The sequence below is a fragment of the Rana temporaria genome, chromosome 1 (genome assembly GCF_905171775.1).
Source record: "Rana temporaria chromosome 1, aRanTem1.1, whole genome shotgun sequence".
Classification (NCBI taxonomy): domain Eukaryota; kingdom Metazoa; phylum Chordata; class Amphibia; order Anura; family Ranidae; genus Rana; species Rana temporaria.
Genome location: NC_053489.1, coordinates 271,314,552 through 271,337,311, shown reverse-complemented (window position 1 = coordinate 271,337,311; position 22,760 = coordinate 271,314,552). Strand labels below are relative to the sequence as shown.

The 22,760-nt window shown below is 45.0% G+C and overlaps 1 protein-coding gene across 1 annotated transcript in view; it reads left to right on the top strand.

Annotated features, from left to right (window-relative positions):
* The first annotated feature begins 3,024 nt into the window (after nucleotides 1-3,024).
* Nucleotides 3,025-22,760, top strand: part of NAA35 (N-alpha-acetyltransferase 35, NatC auxiliary subunit) — a 100,841-nt gene continuing 81,105 nt past the window's right edge. Inside the window, exons 1-2 of the mRNA XM_040355513.1 lie at nucleotides 3,025-3,118; nucleotides 19,819-19,895. Coding sequence (XP_040211447.1) covers nucleotides 3,036-3,118; nucleotides 19,819-19,895 — 160 coding nt within the window. The 5' untranslated portion in view covers nucleotides 3,025-3,035. The remainder of the gene's footprint in view (nucleotides 3,119-19,818; nucleotides 19,896-22,760) is intronic.

The following is a 22,760-nucleotide window of genomic DNA, read 5'->3' as shown; positions in this document are numbered from 1 at the left end:
TTAAGTTAAAGGGTGACCCATCTAAAAGTATAAAAATAAGTTTATCAGTAAAATGTGAACTGGTGTTCAAAAAGATCAAAAACAGCGCATATGAGTGGATATGTGACCACTCAGAAATAATAATCCCAAAGATCGGTGATGGGTGATAAATTATGGTACAGGTGCACCGCACTACCAAGAAAATCACCTGAATGTGGAATACTCCCCCAATTGGGGTGCAGACTTACCACAGTAGAATAAATTCTACACTCAGACCATCAGATCAACAGGTACTGTATGGGGTTAACTTCTCAGACGGAGACACATGTAAGGCAAAAAACACACACACCTTGCATAGTGTAATATTGCACAAACAAAGACCCGGCCAATTTAGGTAAACTAATAGTTAATGCCCGTACAGTATATCCAACGAGAATGAACATATAAAACAAATGGTATCACCGCTGTCGCCGACGTCTTCCTACCCACAGGGGCCGCGCGAGTGCTGCGGGAATAGTAAGGTGTTTTAACTTGCTGTGGTTGAAATCGCATCTCAAATCGAAACAAAATAGTACCCAGTGTGAACCTGGGCTCCACCCCATCTAAAACAAAAAAGTTTTACTTGTAGTTCTACTTTAACTATAAACTGATGACCTGTAAAGACTTTTAAAGTGTTGCCTAAAGACAATTTTGAATACAATAATTATTCATCGTTTCACAGGCGTACAATTTTAAGGCATGGCAAAGTTGGTAACTATTTACTCCAAGCAACCTAATCTTCTATATTTTACCCCAAAAGTTTGGTATTAGGCTCGATTCACACCATGTTGCTTTTGCAGTGCTTGCTGCATTTTTGACACACGTTTTTACCGCGATTTTACTGCGATTTGTGTTATTTTTTTATGATTTTTTTTTAGCTGCCAATTTTTATTAATTTTTTACATTTCCTTTAACAACCAGCTATAAACAAGTTAAAAAAAACAAAAACGCAAACTGAAAATAGCGGCAAAAACGTGGTACTTGCATTTTGGATGCAAGTCCATTGAATTCTATTGCATGCAAAACGCTGCTTTTTGCAGAAAAAAAAGTCCCTGACCCTTTGCAAAAAAGCATTAATGTGAACATGTTCCATAGCAAACCATGTTAAAAAAATTCCCTGCATTTCTGCAAAATGCATCAAAAAATGCATTAGTGTGAATGGAGCCTTATGTCTGTGTGCATGAAAATAAAAAAAAAACATGCATTTTTTACAGGAAATTTTGATCTGCAGACCAATGCATGATGTTAAAAAAAATGACAACTGCCACCATTTTGTTCTCCAGGGTTTCCATTTCAGGAAATATATCATAGTTTGGGGGGGTTGATGCAATCTTCAGACCTAAAATGTGCATTGTAACGTGTGCAAAAAAATGCCAAAGCAATGAAAGGGTTAACTAAAGGCATTTTTTTGGGATAGAATCAAAAGGGATTAGAACACCTGTCAGGTTTTTATTGCTGTCTGATGTCCCCATTAAGAGGAATTATTAGGCTGGCCATACATGCACTACAAAATTTAAGTTAAATCTAAAATGAAAGAAAATGTACAAGAAAATTGAACATGTGTGGCCCGCCCCTCTCTATTTGTCTTGTTTCTCTTATCAAAAATGAAAAAAAAAAAAAATATATATCAATAATAATAAAAATTTAAAAACGCAAACTGAAAATAGCAGCAAAAACGTGGTACTTGTCAACCCACAAAATTGTGGGTGGACACCGGAACAGTAAGACACACTGGGGCTACCCAAGCGTTCGCTCTAAAGCGTCGCTCGTTTTAGTGCTTTTAACCCCTGTCAGCGGCCCGAAGAAGGGGTTAAAACCACCCATGTTGCAATGGGCAGGTGTGTTTTGGGAGCATTGTATACAGCTATTTCTAATGTCCCGCAAGTGCACCGCCCCAGTGTGAAAGCATTTAGGCTTTCACATTCCAACAGCATGGGAGGCCATTTTCAGGTGCTATTTCTAGCGCTAAAATGCCTGAAAACTGCCTCAGTATGAATGGGGTCTATGGGTATGATCCCACATACTGGAGATTTTAGTCAACAAAAATATGACTAAGGCCCGGTTCACACTGATGCGAGTTCATAACGAATGTGATGCGTCAAAAACATTCTAAATTTGCATGTTATCCATAAAGTCATCGTTTTCAATGACAGTCGTTCACATACATGCGTTGCAATTCCTCTACAAATGCGATAAAAAAGTTGAAGTAAAAAAAACGTGAGTTTACAGCGTTGCGTTGTGAATTTAGTCTCCATAGACATCAATGTAAATCGTTCTGGAATCACATTGATGGTTCACATGTGTGCCTTTTCCACCACACTACTCTCCACAAAAACCAGGAAGTACACAGGAAGTTACCACCTTTTTTTACATTATGATTCCATTGGTTAGAACATCAATCGCAGCCTGAAATTTGCTGTAAATTCGCACCTCACACAGGACAAAAAACCTGAATAAATTCACAGCGCAGCAGTGTGAACTGAGCCTAAAAGGAAAACAATTCAGATGACTAAAATTAAAATGGCATTTTAGTCAAAAGACTTTGACTAAAACTAAATTGAAATTTGATGTCAAAATTAACACTGGTTATATAGCAAGTTAGGACTGTTTTTATACTGTATACTAGGTAAATTCAGCTCAGTTTTGTTTATTGTAATCAGAATACTGCAGGTATTTAACCAAATCTAAGTAACGGTACTATCTTATTGATTGTATATGTACACTTACTAATCCTCTCTTATTTTAGGCTACACTGGGCCTAATACTTTCTTTAAAATACCTCAAGGTGTGTTAGTAGGTAATGGATGAGTGACAAGCGTCATCTTTAGGTGTGCAGAGAATTCACAAAACAATTCTCCTTTCAGTGTCTGAGAAAGACTGTGGGGTTGATTAAAAAACTGGGGAGTGCGAAATCTGGTGCAGCTGCGCATGGTAACCAATCAGCGTCTAACTTCAGCTTGTTCAATTAGGCTTTGACAATAAAACCTGGAAGCTGATTGGGTTCTGTTTCTTCAGAAATGCACCAGATTTTGCACGCGCCAGTTTTAGTAAATCAACCCCACTGTGCCCAGAGTCAGACATCTGTGACTAATCACAACAGGTAACCCACTGGATGTACAGCGGCAGCTCCTGTTGCCCTAGCATTGCTTTGTACAGGCTTTTGCATGTACCTGTTCTCCCAGGTTCAAGCGACCACTGATGGTAGCCACAGGAATCCGCTTTATACCCCTAATTGCCCATATGAATGTAGCCTTAAACCACATACACACACACTATTAGATTTTCTGCAGATTGTTGTCTGCAATCCAAAACCATGTAGTGCAAGGGCCTGCCTGATTACATACAAATTGAAACTCTTAAGGTTTGACCTCATATTATATGGTTTTGGTAAATCTGAAGACAAAAATCGGCAGAAAATCTAAAAGTGTGTATGGGGCTTAAAGCTCTTTTTCCACTATTGCAACCCTAAAATCGCGTGATTTTTTGCCGTGATTTTGATGTGACTTGAAGCAATGCCTGTACATTTCATTTTTGAGGTCTATGGACCTCAAGTTGCATCGAAGTGGGCCAAAGTAGTGCAGAGACTACTTTGAAGTTGCTGCGACTTGAAGTTGCACAGACATTAACAGTACTCATTGGAAACCATGGGGTATGACTTGTCATGTGACTTTGCAGTCTCAAGTCGCACCAGTGGAAACCGGGTCTAAGGGTTCTTTCACACAGGCATTGAAAATAGATTGTCGTGTTGCGTTTTTAGCGCTTCCTGAACACCTTTCAATGTTACTAAAAACTGTTAAAATAGGGAGCGAATGGAGGTGTTAACACTACAGCGTTTGTGTTGCGGTGAGGCAAAAATAATGCTGTCTGCAGAGTTTGATGCTTTGCAACTACCTCCATTCGTTTCTATTGGAGCGCACCACACGCCCAGTCATCGGAACCTGGAAGCCCTGGACATAATCAGAATATAAAGGTATGTACGGAGAAAAAAATAAAAAAAAACGCTGAAAGTAAATGTCCTTAGTATGCTGGCTCTGCTAGATGTAATATTAAAACATTTTTTTTGGGGTGAACCCCCGCTTTAATCCTGCAAGACTATGACTGCCTAATCTCTACATACTGAGCTTCACCTAGACTTCTCCCTAATTACACCTGAAATGTAAAAATTGCTGTTGTCACTAGGAGGAAGTACTTAAAAGTAAGAACTGTTTCTCACTTATGAGTGGAGCTTGGTGGTTTAAAGGGTTTAGATCAGTGGTTCTTAAATCCTGTCCTCAGGGCCCACTAACAGGCCAGATTTTAAGTATTACCTTAGGTAGATGCAGACTAGAACACTGCAATCACTGAGCAGCAATTGCTATCACCTGTGATGTATTTCAGTTATCTTGCAAACCTGGCCTGTTAGTGGGTCCTGAGGACAGGAGATGAGAACCACTGGTTTAGAGATTCTGTTGCCTTCTCCCAACTGGTCTGCTTTGTTACTTATGTGTTTTCAGTGGAGACTAATAATCACCAAGCCAGTGCTCATCGGGAAGATGTGTTAAGCTGTTGTCTTTCTGAAGACCACTCCAAGCCATGACATGCAGTTGTCACTGAAGTGCGGCGGTCAGCAACCAGTAGATTGGAGTCTGGGCTTGCTAAATCACCATTCCAGAGCATCAAATAAAGTGCAATGCAGAGGGGTTACTAGTAAAGTTGGAGCTGTAGTAAGGAGCAAGAGCTGATGCCTCCTCTGTAGTGCTGGCCCCTGTCCAATGGGGAGAAATACCAACTGCACTCCACCTCTTATCCTGGCTATTGAGCTCCAGAGTGGTGCCAGCAGCAGGAAAGGAGATCTTCAGGTCAGTATAAGGCAATACGCTGGGTAAAATAGTATAGGGCAGCTTTCAAGCTGATGTGCAGTACTGGGACAGGGTCGCCCAGGGCAAGAATACAGAATCGAGCCCCCCCGTCACCCTCTGTTAATACATGCTGTAGAATGGGTGTACCTCTCTGCATCTATTTGTTGCCCACTTGCTTCTCTGCACCCAGGGCAGCTTCCCCACCCCTTGTCCCGGCCCTGCTGATGTACTGCAGTTTACCCACTTCTCGGGTGCAGAATTGTGTTCCTGCAGATTTCCTGTGGGTTTGCTGTGTTTAGCCATATACTTCTATTGTATCCTGCAGGTTTGGTGCACTTCCAGAATGTGCACCAAACCTGCAGGATATTAAAAAAAATCTATGGCAAGAAAAAGACCCAAGAAAGTCGCAGGTCCAATGCATTGTACCTGCGGTGCAGGTAAATTATAGCACATCGGTGTGAAAGCAGCCTTATAGGGGACTCAGAGCAATAAGGTTCCATTTTCATTTGTAGTTTGTGGGGTAGTAAAAACCCATAGTTAAGACTTGTTTTTACCACTCGCACCCCTTTTATCCACAGTGCCAGGGGTGTACAGATGCTGCAGCAATTATACACGGTCATGGTTGGTGGGTGTACCACCTGCCATGCATGACCCATTTAAGTGAATGAGGATGCTTTGCAAATGCCCTGCAACCTTGTGCAGTACAGGAAATGAGGGGTTAAAGCAGGCAGCGTTGTATTGCTTTGTCAACACCTTCTTTAACCCCTTGGAGTCTGCAGAAGCATGAATTTGCTGGACGGTTGCAGAGTATTGTCATTTACTTGAATGTTTGACAGGCGGTAGCACCCACCAAAAGCAACAGGAGCTTTAATACCTGCTGCTGCTGCCTCCGCAGTTAAAGGGGGCGGTAAATGTGTGACTCAACTGCAGGGTTTTACTGCCCCCCAACTTTGTGTGAATAAGCCTTAAAGCTGGATACACACTATACAACTGTTGCTCAATTTACTTTACCTTCAACTATGTAATGCAAGGGCTTGCCTGATTGCATACAAATTTACAGTGTTTAGGTTTGGTCTTGTGTTATATGGTTTTGGTAAGTCTAAAGGATAAAACAAATCAAACTAAAATTGTATAGTGTGTGTCCAGCTTTAGGGTGTCACTGCGAAATGCAACTAAGAGCTCATTCACTCCTCTGAAAAGCGATCCGAGTGTATTTGACAGGTGATATGTTGCCTCCTCCCCACCTGATTTAAACCTATGATTGCCGTGCAATGCATGCGATTGCAACAGGGTAGTACGGTAATGAGAAGCTTGAAAGAGGCTTAAATCAGGTGTGAGGAAGCGACACTATGCCCGGTGATCTTTGACTTCTGAATAAGGATGAGCTCCATAGTGTTCGCAGAGCCCGCCAGGAAGTCGGCACCATGCTGCGCTAATCACAGGAAGGGAGACAATTCCCCATCTCTGCAGCCAAGCATCGGAACAATGTCTCCCTGCCTGTGATTAGTGCAGCGCCGACTTCCTGGCGGACTCTGCACGTGGACTGTGCAAACACGCTGGAGCTCATCCTTACTTCTGAATTCTTAGATGCAATAAATCAATGGTAACTAACTTGAAAATTATGAAGGGGCTCAAGTGCAGCCCCCAACAATTCAAGGTGATGGCACAACAGTGGTGTGTGTTTGTACATTGTGGTGCATTGCGTCACGTTAGAAAGCCCACTCCATATGAATAGACTGTAATGTACTTAAATTCCAGTCCTGATGCTTTTTTTTTTTTTTTAGCAACGCACACTAAAGAGAAAGTGGGGGTAAAATATAGCCAGTATTTGTACCAGTGATATTAATGGCAAGCCCCAGTAATAGTATCAGTGGCCGCAATCAAAACCTTCCACATTGGTGTTGGTGGATGCCATCTTATCACCCAGCATTGGTGTGAGTGGCCACATTAACGATCAGCATTGGTGCCAGTGACGGCAATACTAACCCCCTGGCATTGGTGGTCAGTTACAGTGCTGTGAACACCTCCACTTCTAACATTGCTGGTCTATGGGAGTGCTATTTAAAACCCCCCCCCTCCAACTGTGGACAGTGGCAGTATTACGGTAAATAATATTCCCCCTTTGTTTGCCCACAAAGATTGGTCATTGGTAGTAATATTTATCCCCCAGCACTTGTGGTCAGTTGGTAGTTATCTAATCACATGCTCCTATGCTGTTCTCTATCCTATAGGGAAGAAATCACTCTGTATCGTCTTTATTTTTGTGCCAGATGCTGGCACACAGAGCTTTTCGGTCCCTGGCACCCTGCTGCATCTCTGCAAGTACCCTAAGGTGCATAATAGTTGAAGTCTCTTCCCATGGTATGACAGGCCACACATGATGAGACAGTATCAGGGTTTTATAGAATGAGAAAGGGTTGACAGTGTCTAAAAGAAAATACTTGGTTGTGGTTTATGATACACAGTGCTTTAGCAAACTAAGGCTCAGTTCACACTGCAGCGACTTGGGATCTGACTTGTGAGACCCCAAGTTGCATGACATGTGAAATCCCATATTGGTCAATGAGAGCTGTCCTAATTAACACTTCTAAAGTCACTCTGACTTTAGAAAAAGTTCCTGTACTACTTCAAAGTGACTTCTATCAGACTTGTACCCATAGACTTTGATGGAAGTTGCCTTAAAGTGGAGTTCCGGCCACAATTTCACTTTTTATATATAAATACCCCTGTAATACACAAGCTTAATGTATTCTAGTAAAGTTAGTCTGTAAACTAAGGTCCGTTTTGTTAGGTTGTTACAGCATTTAGACACTTTATAAAATAGAAATGGACTGCGGCCATCTTAAGTGTGGGCATCATGAAGCCAGACTGTATGACTTCCTGGATTTCAGCCTTGCAGATCTTGCACATGCTCAGTGCTGCACAAGCAGTGTAATAGGTTTCAGATCAGGTTTCAGCACCTGTACTGTCCAAGTCACATGATTCTTCGAGACTGGGGAGTGCACAGACTCCTGGAAAGTTACACCCACTACATTCCCAGGAGTCTGTGCGGTGTAGGTTAGGAAGCTTAAGCACCTAGGTGCAGGAAGTGGGAAGATTAACTATTCTGCCTAGCTACAACACGTTGAAGGCATCAAAAAAAATTTTTTTTTTTCTTAAAGGACTAATGACATTTTTTTTAAACTACTGATGTAATGTTATATTTATGGGTGGAACTCCTTTAAATCCTAATTTTAATTGATGCAATTTGGATCCGATATTACAGGAAGATTACTCAGGAATTCCTTGCGGTGCAGCCCCTCCCTTCAAAGTCACATTCAAGTAGTGCTGAAGTCATCTGGCTAAGTCGCACGACTTTCAGGTCACAGTAGAACCGAGCCTAAATTGGCACTACTGAAGTCGCTCCGACTTTAGAAAAGGTTCCTGTACTACTTCAAGGCAACTTCTATCTCACTTGTGCCTATAGACTTTTAATGGAAGTTGCCTCCAAGCAGGGGCGTCGTTAGGGCGTGGCTTGGGGGGCTGGAGCATCCGATCACATTGTTAGCCCCGAGCCCAGCGTCTGGGAGTCGGGACCTGATGCCGAAGGTGGCCGAGTTGGCTCGGGGCTAACAATGTGATCGGATGCTGCCCCGCCTTCTGGAGCCTGCAGCTCCAATGGACGGACGTGTGACGTCCATCATAGGCGCTGCAGGCTCCACGGCGGGAATTACAATTTGGCCACGTCACCACATCCCCGCTCAGGCGGGTGGCTCTCCTTGGCTCCTCTCTGACTGCCAGTGCCTGCCTTGCTGTGACCGCACACCAAGGCTGAGGCTGCTAAGGTAGGTCAGTGCACCGTGTGGATCTGTTACTGATCTTTTTCTAAATGATATTACTTGTAAAAGCTCTTCATATAGGTTCACTGTGAACCTATATGAAGAGCTTTTACAAGTAATATCATTTAAAAAAAGATCACCTGTTCTGTTCACCTGTCTGTTCTTGAAAAATTCATGGTCAGGTCAGTGTATGTAGGTTATGTCAGTGTGTGTACACACACACACACACGTAGGTCAGGTTACGTGTGTCAGGTAGGTCACCCCGCGCCACTCCACTGACCGTGCCCGAACCCCCCCCCCCCCCCCCCCCGGTGTGATGCGATTTGGACATTACAGGTAGATTAACCCAGACATTCCCTGAAAGTTGCTTCAAAGTCATACTTGTTGCTAGCAAATCGCCAGAAAGTTGCCTGACATGGTCGTGTGGCGGCATTGTGAACAGAGACTAAATGAGCACCCCATGTTTGTAAAACCTGAATAAAAATATACCATTTGTTTGTGCCGTGTTTGTGCCAGTTCGGTTTCTGAGATATTAAACATTCAATGCGGGAACAACAAATGGTATATATTTATTCAGGTTTTACAAACATGGGGTGCCAACTTCACACTGCTGCCTAAGAGCCGGTTCACACTACCGTGACCTGGGGGGCTACTTGTGTCGCTTCAAGTCGCGCGACATGACAAATTACATGGAAGTGAATGGGAGCCATCTTAATGTACACTACTGAAGTCGCTCGCACTTCAGAAAAGGTTCCTGAACTACTTCAAGGTGACTTGTACCCATAGATTTCAATTGAAATTGCCTCCAAGTTGGATCACCTGTCTTAACAGAAGCAACTTTACAGGAAGAGAAAATAGTTTTCTCAGGCAAACCCCTCCCACAGAGCTGATTATTGTTTGATTGGCCACTGGCTAAGTCGCGCCCAGAGTCGTGTTGCCCCTGTGTGAACCGGCACTAAATGTCATCAGGTTAGTTTGCTGGCACTGACACTGAGAAAAAGGAAAACTGTAACAGTATTGTTGCAGTGTACTGTGTTACAATGTATTAGTGAATGAAGATTGTAACAACCTTTACATCATAAATATTGATGTAAACATTGTATCAGGTTATGACATAGGAGCTTCTATCGGCACTCGTATAGAAGGGAATAGGCAAGGACTGTGTGCATGGGTGCACAAGGAACACCAAAGGCATTTTACTGTTAATTCTTTATTTACAGAAATTTAACAAGATTACAGAAAGCTGAGAGACAAAAAAATATTACCAGCCATAGGGGATTATTCTACATCGTCTTGTCTTGTTACTGAAACATGGCATGATATTTTTGGTTGATCATGTGCTTCATAGAGAAATCTATAATACAGATCTGCTGTTTTTATGCCTGAGCCCGGGTTCACACTGATGTGGTGCAGGACACCGCACGCAATTTGCACTTAAATCACAGTACATTTCTGTGCGAAGTGCGGTATCTCTTGGGTGCGATTTGAACCATGGATTTGTACCAAATTCGTGCAGGACCGTTTTTTGTCCGCAACCAGAATCCGATCCCATGGGTGTTCATACCCATGCGATCGGATTCTGCAAATCGCACTGCGTTTTCAGGTGTCGGTAACTTAACATGCACTCCACGGTGCAGAATTTTCTGTAAATTCTCACCACACCTAGTGTGAACTGAGACTGAGGGCCGGTTTACACTAGTGCGATGCCAGACATCGCATGTGATTCTCACTGCATTGCTGTGCAGATCACAGACTATGTCTGTGTGATGCATATTCAGCCATACAAACTGGCTGAATTTGAATTGCATTCAGGCCAAACGCGTTCAGGACACTTTTTTTGTCTGCACCAAAATCAAATTGCGTGTTCACACCCATGCAATCCGATTCTGTAAATTGCGCTGCATTTTGCAAACTGACTGTGGGGTGTCATTAATGTAACCACTTCCTGCCCACCATATAACAGAATGATGTGCACAAAGTGGTTAAGTTCTCCTGACTAAACGTTGTATGATGTTGAGCAGGATCGCGCTCCCATTGGTGGTGTCACTCTGACACACCGCAACTCCGATTGTGGTAAGGAGCCTATGACGGGAGGCTCTATACCACGTGATCAGCTGTGTCCGAATACGGCGTGTAACCAGGAAGTGCCGTTAAATGTTTTTCCTTGGTTTGCGCTGACAGGAGAGCCGATCTGGGGCTCTCCTGTCAAAGGAGGGGGGGGTCTGCACTGATAATCAGCGCATTGATTATCAGCTCGGCCCCCATCAGAGTTGCCCACCACATCTGCCAATCTGTGTCTTTCAAAGATACCAATAACTGTCAGTGCCTATCAATGCTGATCAGTGGGCACTGACAGGTGGCACTGATGGGCACTATCATTGCTGCATATTACTGCCCATCAATTCTACATATCGGTGCCTGTCCGTGAAGGAGAAAACAACATTTTATAACCGAAAACTTCTTATTTTTGTTTTTTTGTTTAGCAAGAACTAAAAACCCCAGTGGTGATCAAATACCAACAAAAAAAGTTCTATTTGTGGGAAGAAAATTATAAAAATGTAGTTTGGATACAGTGTTGCATGACCGCGCAATTGTCATTCAAAGTGCGACGGTGCTGAACGTTGAAAATTGCCCTGGGCAGGAAGGGGGGGAACATGCCTGGTATTGAAGTGGTTAACATACACTCTGCAATCAGTTTGCATGAACAGGTTGCCATTTTGATGCAGTGAGAATTTGCAGGGAATTCTAGTGAGAACCTGCCCTAAATAAGGTTTGCAGTGATATTTTTTTAGATGTAGTTTAAAGACATCAAAAACATGCAAGTCAGGAATAAGTTGAGTGTCAGAGGCAAGTAGCAGAGTAAGGTATTATAATCATGTGCCAGTCATCCATTGGGGTAAGGTCCAGTTGGCAGGTGTTATCAGAACTGAGCATCGGACCAAAGTACTAAAGTCAGCTATCAGGGTGAAAAATCAGACTTTTGAAGATAAAATGAAGATTACTTTAGTTGAACAAAGTCAAGTGAGGTTTGGATAATGAATGATCACATTTTGAAAGAAAAGTATGCAAGATTTGGTATATGATTGATACAAGCAACCCGAGATCTGGAGGACAAGGGACAAAGTTTTGGTAAAGACTGACCAAATGTTCGCTAGTTACTCACCTTTACTTTTATAGCAGCAAGCTGAACATGACTTGTATATATGTGCAATAACGATTATTGTTCATGCCATCACCACAGGGTGGCATTGTGGATGGCAGGGCAGAGTATTCTATGCCTCGTCCTATAGCCTAATTTGAAGACATTGGGTTTGGAAAGAATGGACTTTATACGCCAGTGGCGGTGCGTCCATAGAGTGCGCAGGAGCGCCGCCCCTCTCTCTCCTGCACTGCCACTGAAATACAACACATAGATTCATGCATTGCATGAATCTATGTATTGTTGCTGCCGCCCACTATTCAGATGGCCAGCCCCCTGGTGAGCACCGGCCATCTGACTAATGGCAGCTGGTTGGCTTTGGAAGTGCCGAAAGGCTTTCCGATTACAGCCTGAGGGCTGTAATCGGCTTCCAAATAGTTATCCAGGGGACGCACGGGTGCGTTCCCTGGTTAACACAGACAGGCGTCTCAGCCAATCAGGTTCATCGGTTCTGGTTACCGGTAGCCTGATTGGCTGAAGCGCCATTGAGGGCGGGAGAAGACATTGAGGGCGGGAGAAGACATTGAGGGACAGTGGAAGCCGGACGGCTGACCCAAGAAAGGTAAGTGCCGGGCAGGGGGAGGGGACATTTTACAGGGCACAGTGGCAGCATTTTACAGGGCACAGTGGCGACAATCGATGGGCACAGTGAGGCTGCAATTGTTTTTTTCTTTTTCATTTGTTTGCGCCCCCCCAAAAAATTTTGAGCACCAGCCGCCACTGTTGCACGCATATTTAAAAGCAGCATCACAAAGTATATTTTACTAGTTTATAACAAATTCATGAACCATGGATAAAATGTGTGTAAGGACATACTCTTCTGATGCCCTGGGATATACCTAAACCCAAGGGTTTCTGTGGTATGGTGTTGTCAGGATTTTTTTCAAATCTTCTGATCCTTTTATACCTTGTACAGTAAAACCTTGGTTTGAGAGTAACTTGGTTTGAGAGCGTTTTGCAAGACAAGCAAAATGTCTTAATAAATTTTGCCTTGATATACAAGCGATGTCTTGATTATAAGAGTAGCGTCATATCACAACTGAGTATAAAAGAGAAGAGAGGAGCCTCTAAGTGTAGCAATATGGTTACATTTAATGAAGGTACAACATTTAGCAACTTATTGCTACACTTAGAGGTGCCTCTCTTCTCTTTTATACCCTGTAAAAAAAAATCTTTGATATACAAGTGCTTTGGATTACAAGCATGTTTCTGGAACGAATTATGCTCACAAACCAAGGTTTTACTGTAATTGCATTTCCATGTTCTGTGTACTGTGGGAGACCAGACATAGTGGACACAAGAGACAATTGTGGCAAAATCATGGCATGATTGGGGTGTCATTAGAAGTAATGGCATCGCAAGCGTGTCCTGTGTTTTGCACCAATTTGAAATTACGTGGCTCCATTTACACCTATGCATGTTGCTTTTGAGCATTTCTGCTGTGCTTTTCCCCCCTCATCTTCCAGGACAGCTATTTCAGATGATTGGCTCCACCCTCTACAGGAAACGCAAATCAAATACAATTTAAAAGGCCCCTCCCTTTCCTCTGACCCTCAGTAGTTTTGTGTTTCCAGACTCTCCAGGAGCACCAACACGTTTTTCCTAGGTCTGGTAACTGTGGTTGGCGGACACCCCTGCTCTGGCAACATCCAGTACTGGTTGTGGCCAAGTCCTTGGTGTGTTCAGTCCCTGTTTTTTCAGCCAGAAGGGTTCCCTATTGTTGGAGGTACTTGCTTACCTGTGTAGGTGGTGGCAACTTCCTTCAGGTTTTTCAGCTCTGCCTGGTGGAAGCCTTGTCTTCCTCGGCTTCACCGATGTGTACCAAAATGGCGTCTGAGGACTTCCGGTGACGCGGCAAGATGGCGCCGGAACCGGAAGTCACATGACGCACTTTCTGGCTCCGTGTTCATAAGGAACACAGCAGAGTACACTGAGGACATGCTGACTGGGACAGCAGCCTATTTTCCCTGGCCGATCTCCACTCACCAATGGAGCTTGAGGACAGGCCTGAGGAGGGAGCACCTGCTCGGATGGAACCAGAGGCAGCCTCCGGTTCCCATACTACCTCCAAGGTAAGCCCTTGTTTGTAATTATGCAGCAGGGGAACTTTTTTGGTATGGGCCTTCTTTTCTTATGGATCTTGTTTCTGTTTTTTTTCTAGGATAGACTGATGAAAAAATGCAGAAACAGTAGAGCCAGGTTGCCTGATGGATATAAAAGGCTTTTTTGTGAAGATTGTAATCCATCTAGGGCTAGTTCAGAGACTACCTCTTTTAAAGAGTTAATGTCTTCTATGAAGGAGGTGGTAGCCGCCTTCCGGTCTTTCAATGATGGGGCAGCAGGTCTGGGGCCTTCTTCCTCTGGTCCCAGAACTCAAGAGCCTTCAGCTTCAGTTAGACCCCCTCCTCGGTCCGAGATCAGCGATTCACACTATTCCTCAGATCTAGAAGAAGGGGAGAACCCGAGTGCCTCATCTGATGGGGATTCTGCATCAGTGGGGGAGGGGAGTAACCCTAAGTTTTTTTCCATCAGAGGATATTGATGAACTTTTAAAATCAATTTATGCCTCGAAACAGATTGAGATGCCACAGCAAATCCAATCTGTGCAGTATGGAATGTATAGAGGTCTTCAGGGGCGGGGGTCAAGGACTTTCCCTGTTCACCAGTCACTTAAAGGTATGATTCAGAATGGAAAGAACCTGAAAGAATGGATAGGAAGGCCGACTCTTTGCTGCGTAAGGCCTGGGATGCTTCAGCTTTGTCCTTGGGTCCAGCTGTAGCATCCACCTGTGTGGCTAGGAATTTGGATGTATGGGTTCAGCGTCTGGATGATCTCCTTTCATCCAACACCCCCAAAGAAGAAATTGGGGAGTCCCTCCCACTCAATGCCAAGTCAGTAGCCTTCTTGGCTGATGCAGCTACATCCTCTGTGAAAGCTGCAGCTAGGTTTTCTGCTCTCATTAATTCAGCCAGGCGAGCGATCTGGCTCAAGTCTTGGGAGGGGGACCTGGTCTCCAAGAACAAGCTCTGCAAATTCACCTTTGAAGGCAAGCTCTTATTCGGTTCCTCCTTGGTGGAGGTCCTAGCTCGTTCCTCTGAGAAGAGTAAAACGGTTCCCTTCTCAAAATACATTGCCACAGAATAAGAAGCCTTTTCGCGGTTTTCAGAACAAAGTTAATTTTGGAGGCAACAGGCGAAGAAAAAGTGGTCTTTTAACAAAGATAAGCAAAAGGGGACTCTCTTTACTCCTTCAGCCCCTTACAAAAATCCCCAGTGACGCCAGGATAGGGGTAGGTGGAAGGTTGTCCCATTTCATCAAAGAATGGGCAGAGATTTCTGACAATTCCTTTATCCTTCAAAAGTTGGAAAGGGGTTACAGGTTAGAATTCAAAAGTGCCCCCCCCCCGAGATTTTTTTCTTGCTCATCTGCTGAGAAACCAAGAAAGACGGCAAGCCATGTTGAATCTAGTCTCCATGTGGGAAACAGAAGGGGTCATTTCCCCTGTTCCGGAAAATCAAACATTCCGGGGATTCTATTCCCACGTCTTTCTGGTTCAGAAAGCCTCTGGCGGCTTCCGGATGGTCATCAATTTAAGCATCCTGAACAAATATATTCTCTACAGACATTTCCGGATGGAAAACATTTATTCTGTAAGGAATCTATTGTGGCCAGAGGTATTCATGGTTACCCTGGATCTTCAGGACACTTATCTTCATGTTCCAATCTGCCAGAACCACTGAAGGTTCCTCAGATTTGCGATTCTCATGGACAACGGGCTGAGTCATTGGCAGTTCAATGCCCTCCCTTTCGATCTCTCGGCAGCGCCCAGAATTTTAACAAAGATCATGGCCGAAGTCAGGGCCTTTTTTCGGATACAGAGTGTATCGATCTGGAAAGGTAAAATGAGTCCGCGCAACAGAACCAAGTTGATAAATATATGCGTAGCCAAAATTTATAAAATCGGAACCTAAAAAACTGGTTCATGTAGAAATAAAGTAATAGTGGAATAGTTTAAAGGTGGCTGCCTCTACGTGTTTATCCCACCTAGGTGGGGTAATGAATGGAATGGAGAAAGTTAGTAGGAGTTGGCGCCTGCCTGGCAAGTACTATTCCAGTATGTGTAAGACTATATAAATAAATGAATTAATTTATAAGTGTGCTTCCAGTGGCGTGCTAAGAAAAAAAAAAACGTATATATTAAATGATATTACAGGATAAAATATTCCAATTGTGCACGTGAAGGTGCTAGTTAAAATAAAAATAAAATTGCGGTGAACAGCTCCAGACGTCGTCTGATGACGAAACCGGTCGAGCAAACAGACGCTGTCACGACACACTTCCGAAAAATACGATCTTTTCACCGCTTGTTTTAATCTGCCAAATTGTGAGTACCCAGTTTTTAACAATAAAGGCAAATGCTTTTTTGATGGTTTCACGCTATTGGGATCCCTCTCTCTTTGCATATGAATTAACGTTGGAAATTGAAGAGGAATACAGGGGAACAAGAAATTGCCAGAGTGCAGCACAGGGCATACACTGAAAGCTTTTCAACCAAGAGGGGGTGTAGGATCTGGTGAGTGCGGGTAATATCAGAACACAAAAGAAGGGGGCACTGTGTGGCACACGGCAACAGTGTTGAAACTGGCACAAAGCACTTTTTATGCAACATCCAGCACTTTTGTGATATTATTGCACATGGACTGTTCACCGTAATTTTATTTTTATTTTAACTAGCACCTTCACGTGCACTATTGGAATATTTTATCCTGTAATATCATTTAATATATACGTTTTTTTATTTTTTTATTAGCACGCCCTTGGAAGCACACTTATACATTTATTTATATATATATATATATATCTATATATTCTTACACATACTGGAATAGTACTTGCCAGGCAGGCGCCAACTCCTACTAACTTTCTCTTTTCCAGAGTGTATCGATGGTCCCATATCTGGACGATTTTCTGATCTTTGCCCGAGACAGAGTCCCTTATCCGGGATCTGCAGTTGGTTTTGCGGACCTTTCAGAATCTGGGGTGGAAAGTCAACCCAACGGAAGTCTTGTCTGGTACCCTCCCAGAACATACTTTTTCTGGGTTATCTAATAACTCTGTTGCTCAGAAGATTTTTCTTCCAGAGCAGAACATTTTGAAACTTCTTCTCGCCGTGCAGGTCTTCAAATTGCTCCCACAGACCTCACTTCGGCGGATCATGCAGTTATTAGGTTTAATGACTGCAGCCATCCCAGGGGTGCCCTGGGGCCAATTACACTCCAGGCCACTTCAGGCATTTCTCTTGCGCCATTGGGATTGCAGGAAGGATTCTCTAGATCTAGATCAGCTACCAAGAGAGGATTTTCTCAATCTCTTCTGGTGGGATCAGAGGGAAGAACTGGGCGCAACATGCTTTGGTGAAGGTTACTACGGACGCCAGTCTGTGGGGCTGGGGTGTACACTCTCAGGGCATGCAGGCCAAGGGAGCTTGGTTACCAGAGAAGGCAGGCCACTCCTCAAATTTCAGGGAACTACTAGCTGTAGGGAAAGCTCTCTTGGCTCTGCAAGAGAGGCTCGGTTTGAAAGACCTATTGTTTTTTTCAGACAATGCCACTACGGTGGCATACCTGAACAAGCAAGGGGGCACTCGTTCGGAGTCACTTCTAACGCGATCACAGCAGATTCTGTCCTGGGCAGAAATCCATGTCGCCTCAATCAGCAGTACACATCAGGGGTTCAGAGAATACACTGGTGGACTATCTGAGCAGAGTGAGCGTCCATTCCAGCTGTTGGGAGTTACATCAAGGCACGTTACAGCAGATTGTGCTAAGATGGGGTCTTCCTGCAGTGGATCATTTTGCCTGCAATCTCAACAGAAAGCTGCCAGCATTTTTCTCATTGGAGAGAGAGACGGGGTCCTTGGACGGGTGCTCTCTCCTTCCCGTGGGATTTTGCTCTGGCCTACACCTTCCCTCCTTTTCCCCTCCTGCCTCTGGTAGTTCAGAAAATTATTCAGGATCGGGCAGAAGTGGTTCTGATTGCCCCCTGGTGGCCCAGGAGGAGTTGGTTTTCCTCTCCTGAAGACCCTCTCTGTGGATCTTCCCTGGCCCCTACCAGATCGGAAGGATCTACTCCATCAGGGGCCAGTATTGCATCCGGCGCATCTTACAGTTGAAAGGGTGTTCAGAGACAGTTATTCAGACTATCCTGGACAGCCGCAAGTTGGTAACTAGAAGAATCTATGGGAAAGTTTGGAAAAAGTTTTATTCCTGGCAAAGGAAATCCGGTTTAGATTATTTTTCCACTCCCTGTGTATTGGATTTTTTTACACACAGAAGTGGAGAAGGGACCATCTGTCAGCACCCTTAGGGTTCAGGTTGCGGCCCTGTCTGTGTTTTTAGACAATAGGCTAGCAGAAGATCCTTTAGTAAGGAGGTTCCTTTCTGCCAGATCTAGACATGCTCCCAGGATCGTCAAACATGTGCCTCCTTGGGATCTGTCATCTAGTGCTTAATGCTCTAACAAGGGCTCCTTTTGAGCCTTTGCATGAAGCTTCCCTGAAATGTATTTCCTTGAAGATTTCCTTCCTTTTGGCTATTCTGTCAGGGAGAAGGATTTCTGATCTGCAGTCCCTTTCCTGTAAAGATTCCTTCCTGAGGATTCTAGAGGACAGGGTAGTGATTAGACCTGGTCCTTTCTATTTACCCAAAGTATCTTCTAACTTTCATAGGTCCTTCCTAGTTTCTGTACCTCTCCCAAAAATGCGGAGGAGGAAAGATTTCGTTTTTTTAGACGTAAAGATATGTCTTCTGCTTTATCTAGAGAAATCCAGTGGGTTTAGGAGTTCCTCCCAGCTGTTAGTATTGTTCAGTGTCCCCAAGAAGGGGTCCAAAGCGTCTAAAAGCTCTGTTGCTAGATGGATTAGAGTAGCTATCTGCAAAGCTTACAAAGCGTCGGGTCGTATCCCTCGTTCTAGAATTAGGGCTCATTCTACGAGATCCATGGCTACGTCATGGGCAGAAAGAGCGGGGGAAGAAATTTCTAAAGCTGCTGTCTGGTCCTCCTCTCATGCATTTGTCAAACATTATAGAAGTTCAAATGCTTACCAGCCATGACCTCTCCTTTGGTAGGAAAGTGCTTCAGGCTGTTGTCCCTCCCTAAGGAAAAGTATCTTGCTTATCCTCTCAAGTAGCTGTCCTGGAAGGTGAGGAGGGAAAACCCCCGTTGGTCTTTCCAGGAACCTTCCAGGACAGCGTCTATATTCCCACCCTATTCTACTTTCACCTGGTGGTGTTTTCTGTTTTTGTGTTTTTTCCTCTGCCTAGTGCACTTTGGAGGTTTATTTGATCTTCTAAACAACTGAGGGTCAGAGGAAAGGGAGGGGCCTTTTAAATTGTATCTGATTTGTGTTTCCTGTAGAAGGCGGAGCCAATCATCTCAAGTAGCTGTCCTGGAAGGTTCCTGGAAATACTGTTACCAGTAAGACTAACAGGGGTTTTCCGTGTTTTTTTTTTATTTTTAAGGCAAATCTGTTGGGCAGATTTAAAAATGCAAATTTTGGCAAAATTGTGGTAAAAACGCACTACATGCTGTTCTGCAGCATCTCTATTGAAGTCTATTGAACCAAAAAAGCAGCGTTTTGCATTTTTTTAAAAAAAAGACCCTGACCCTTTCTAAAAACGCGGAGGCACAAATATACATTGATGTGAACGTGTTCCACAGGGACCCATGTTAAAAAATAAATAAAATAATCCTGCGTTTTTGTAAAAAGTAAAAAAATAAAAATTAACGCATTGGTGTGAATGGAGCCTCAAAGTTCACTTACTGCATTTTTGATGTATGTTCCGTGTGGTAAAAAAATACACCAAAAAACGCAACTTCCCATTGAAATGAATGGAAAACGCATTAACTTCACATGTCCTTTTTTTTTTGTTTTGTTTTTCGCAGGCTGATGGCAGGCAAACAGAAAATGCACATGAAACGCGGCAAAGTATTAGTGCTTTTCCGACGCAATGTGAACACAGGTATGTTGCTATGGTACGGTACAATGGGTATTAATAGGGTGATAATTCAATTTCTATTGTGACGGCAACCAACAAAGTGTCACCGTCTTCTTCACACAGGTAAATAAATCCCAGGTATGGCTAATTCTAAGAAGTGGGTGACAACCCTTCTCCCCAATGATCCTTCTCCATATGCTGTGTCTTCTCCCCCCCCCCCCCATGATACTTCTCCATATGCTGTGTCTTCTCCCCCCCCCATGATCCTTCTCTATATGCTGTGTCTTCTCCCCCCCCCCCATGATCCTTCTCTATATGCTGTGTCTTCTCCCCCCCCCCCCATGATCCTTCTCTATATGCTGTGTCTTCTCCCCCCCCCCATATGATCCTTCTCTATATGCTGTGTCTTCCCCCCCCCCCCTATGATCCTTCTCTATATGCTGTCTCCCACCCCCTTCATGATCTTTCTCTATATGCAGTCGTCGTCCCCACCATGATCCTTCTCTATATGCAGTCTCCCCCCCCCCCCCCCACCATGATCCTTCTATATATGCAGTCTCACCCGTCCCCCATGATCCTTCTCTATATGCAGTCTCACCCGTCCCCCATGATCCTTCTATATATGCAGTCTCCCCCCACCATGATCCTTCTCTATATGCAGTCTCACCCGTCCCCCATGATCCTTCTCTAAATGCAGTCTCCCCCCCCCCCCCCACCATGATCCTTCTATATATGCAGTCTCACCCGTCCCCCATGATCCTTCTATATATGCAGTCTCCCCCCACCATGATCCTTCTATATATGCAGTCTCACCCGTCCCCCATGATCCTTCTATATATGCAGTCTCCCCCCACCATGATCCTTCTCTATATGCTGTCTCACCCGTCCCCCATGATCCTTCTCTATATGCAGTCTCCCCCCCCCCCACCATGATCCTTCTCTATATGCAGTCCCCCCCCCCCCCCCATGATCCTTCTCTATATGCTGTGTCTCCCCCCCCCATGATCCTTCTCTATATGCTGTGTGTCTCTCCCCCCCCCCATGATACTTCTCCATATGCTGTGTCTTCTCCCCCCCCCCATGATCCTTCTCTATATGCTGTGTCTTCCCCCCCCCATGATCCTTCTCTATATGCTGTGTCTTCTCCCCCCCCCATGATCCTTCTCTATATGCTGTCTCCCCCCCCCCCCCATGATCCTTCTCTATATGCTGTGTCTTCTCCCCCCCCCCCCTTATGATCCTTCTCTATATGCTGTGTCTTCTCCCCCCCCCCCATGATCCTTCTCTATATGCTGTGTCTTCTCCCCCCCCCATGATCCTTCTCTATATGCTGTCTCCCACCCCCTTCATGATCTTTCTCTATATGCAGTCGTCCCCCCCACCATGATTTTTCTCTATATGCAGTCGTCGTCCCCACCATGATCCTTCTCTATATGCAGTCTCCCCCCCCCCACCATGATCCTTCTATATATGCAGTCTCCCCCCACCATGATCCTTCTCTATATGCTGTCTCACCCGTCCCCCATGATCCTTCTCTATATGCAGTCTCCCCCCCCCCCCACCCCACCATGATCCTTCTCTATATGCAGTCTCTCCCCACCCATGATCCTTCTCTATATGCTGTGTCTCTCTCTCCCCCCCCATGATACTTGTCTATATGCTGTGTCTCCCCCCCCCCCATGGTCCTTCTCTATATGCTGCCCCCCCCCCCATGGTCCTTCTCTATATGCTGCCCCCCCATGGTCCTTCTCTATATGCTGTCCCCCCCCCCCCCCCCACCATGGTCCTTCTCTATATGCTGTGCCCCCGTCCACCCATGATACTTCTCTATATGCTGTGTGTCTCTCTACCCCCCATGGTCCTTCTCTATATGCTGTGTGTCTCTCTACCCCCCATGGTCCTTCTCTATATGCTGTGTCTCTCTACCCCCCATGGTCCTTCTCTATATGCTGTGTCTCTCTCCCCCCCATGGTCCTTCTCTATATGCTGTGTCTCTCTCCCCCTCCCCATGGTCCTTCTCTATATGCTGTCCCCTCCCCATGGTCCTTCTCTATATGCTGTCCCCCCCCCCCATGGTCCTTCTCTATATGCTGTGTGTCTCTCCCCCCCATGGTCCTTCTTTATATGCTGTGTCTCCCCCCCCCCATGGTCCTTCTCTATATGCTGTCCCCCCCCATGGTCCTTCTCTATATGCTGTCCCCCCCCATGGTCCTTCTCTATATGCTGTCCCCCCCCATGGTCCTTCTCTATATGCTGTCCCCCCCCCCCATGGTCCTTCTCTATATGCTGTGTCTCTCTCCCCCCCATGGTCCTTCTCTATATGCTGTGTGTCTCTCCCCCCCATGGTCCTTCTCTATATGCTGTGTGTCTCTCCCCCCCATGGTCCTTCTTTATATGCTGTGTCTCTCTCCCCCTCCCCATGGTCCTTCTCTATATGCTGTCCCCTCCCCATGGTCCTTCTCTATATGCTGTCCCCCCCCCCCATGGTCCTTCTCTATATGCTGTGTGTCTCTCCCCCCCATGGTCCTTCTTTATATGCTGTGTCTCTCCCCCCCCATGGTCCTTCTCTATATGCTGTCCCCCCCCCATGGTCCTTCTCTATATGCTGTCCCCCCCCCATGGTCCTTCTCTATATGCTGTCCCCCCCCCCCATGGTCCTTCTCTATATGCTGCCCCCCCCCATGGTCCTTCTCTATATGCTGTCCCCCCCCCCATGGTCCTTCTCTATATGCTGTCCCCCCCCATGGTCCTTCTCTATATGCTGTCCCCCCCCCATGGTCCTTCTCTATATGCTGTCCCCCCCCCATGGTCCTTCTCTATATGCTGTCCCCCCCCCATGGTCCTTCTCTATATGCTGTCCCCCCCCATGGTCCTTCTCTATATGCTGTC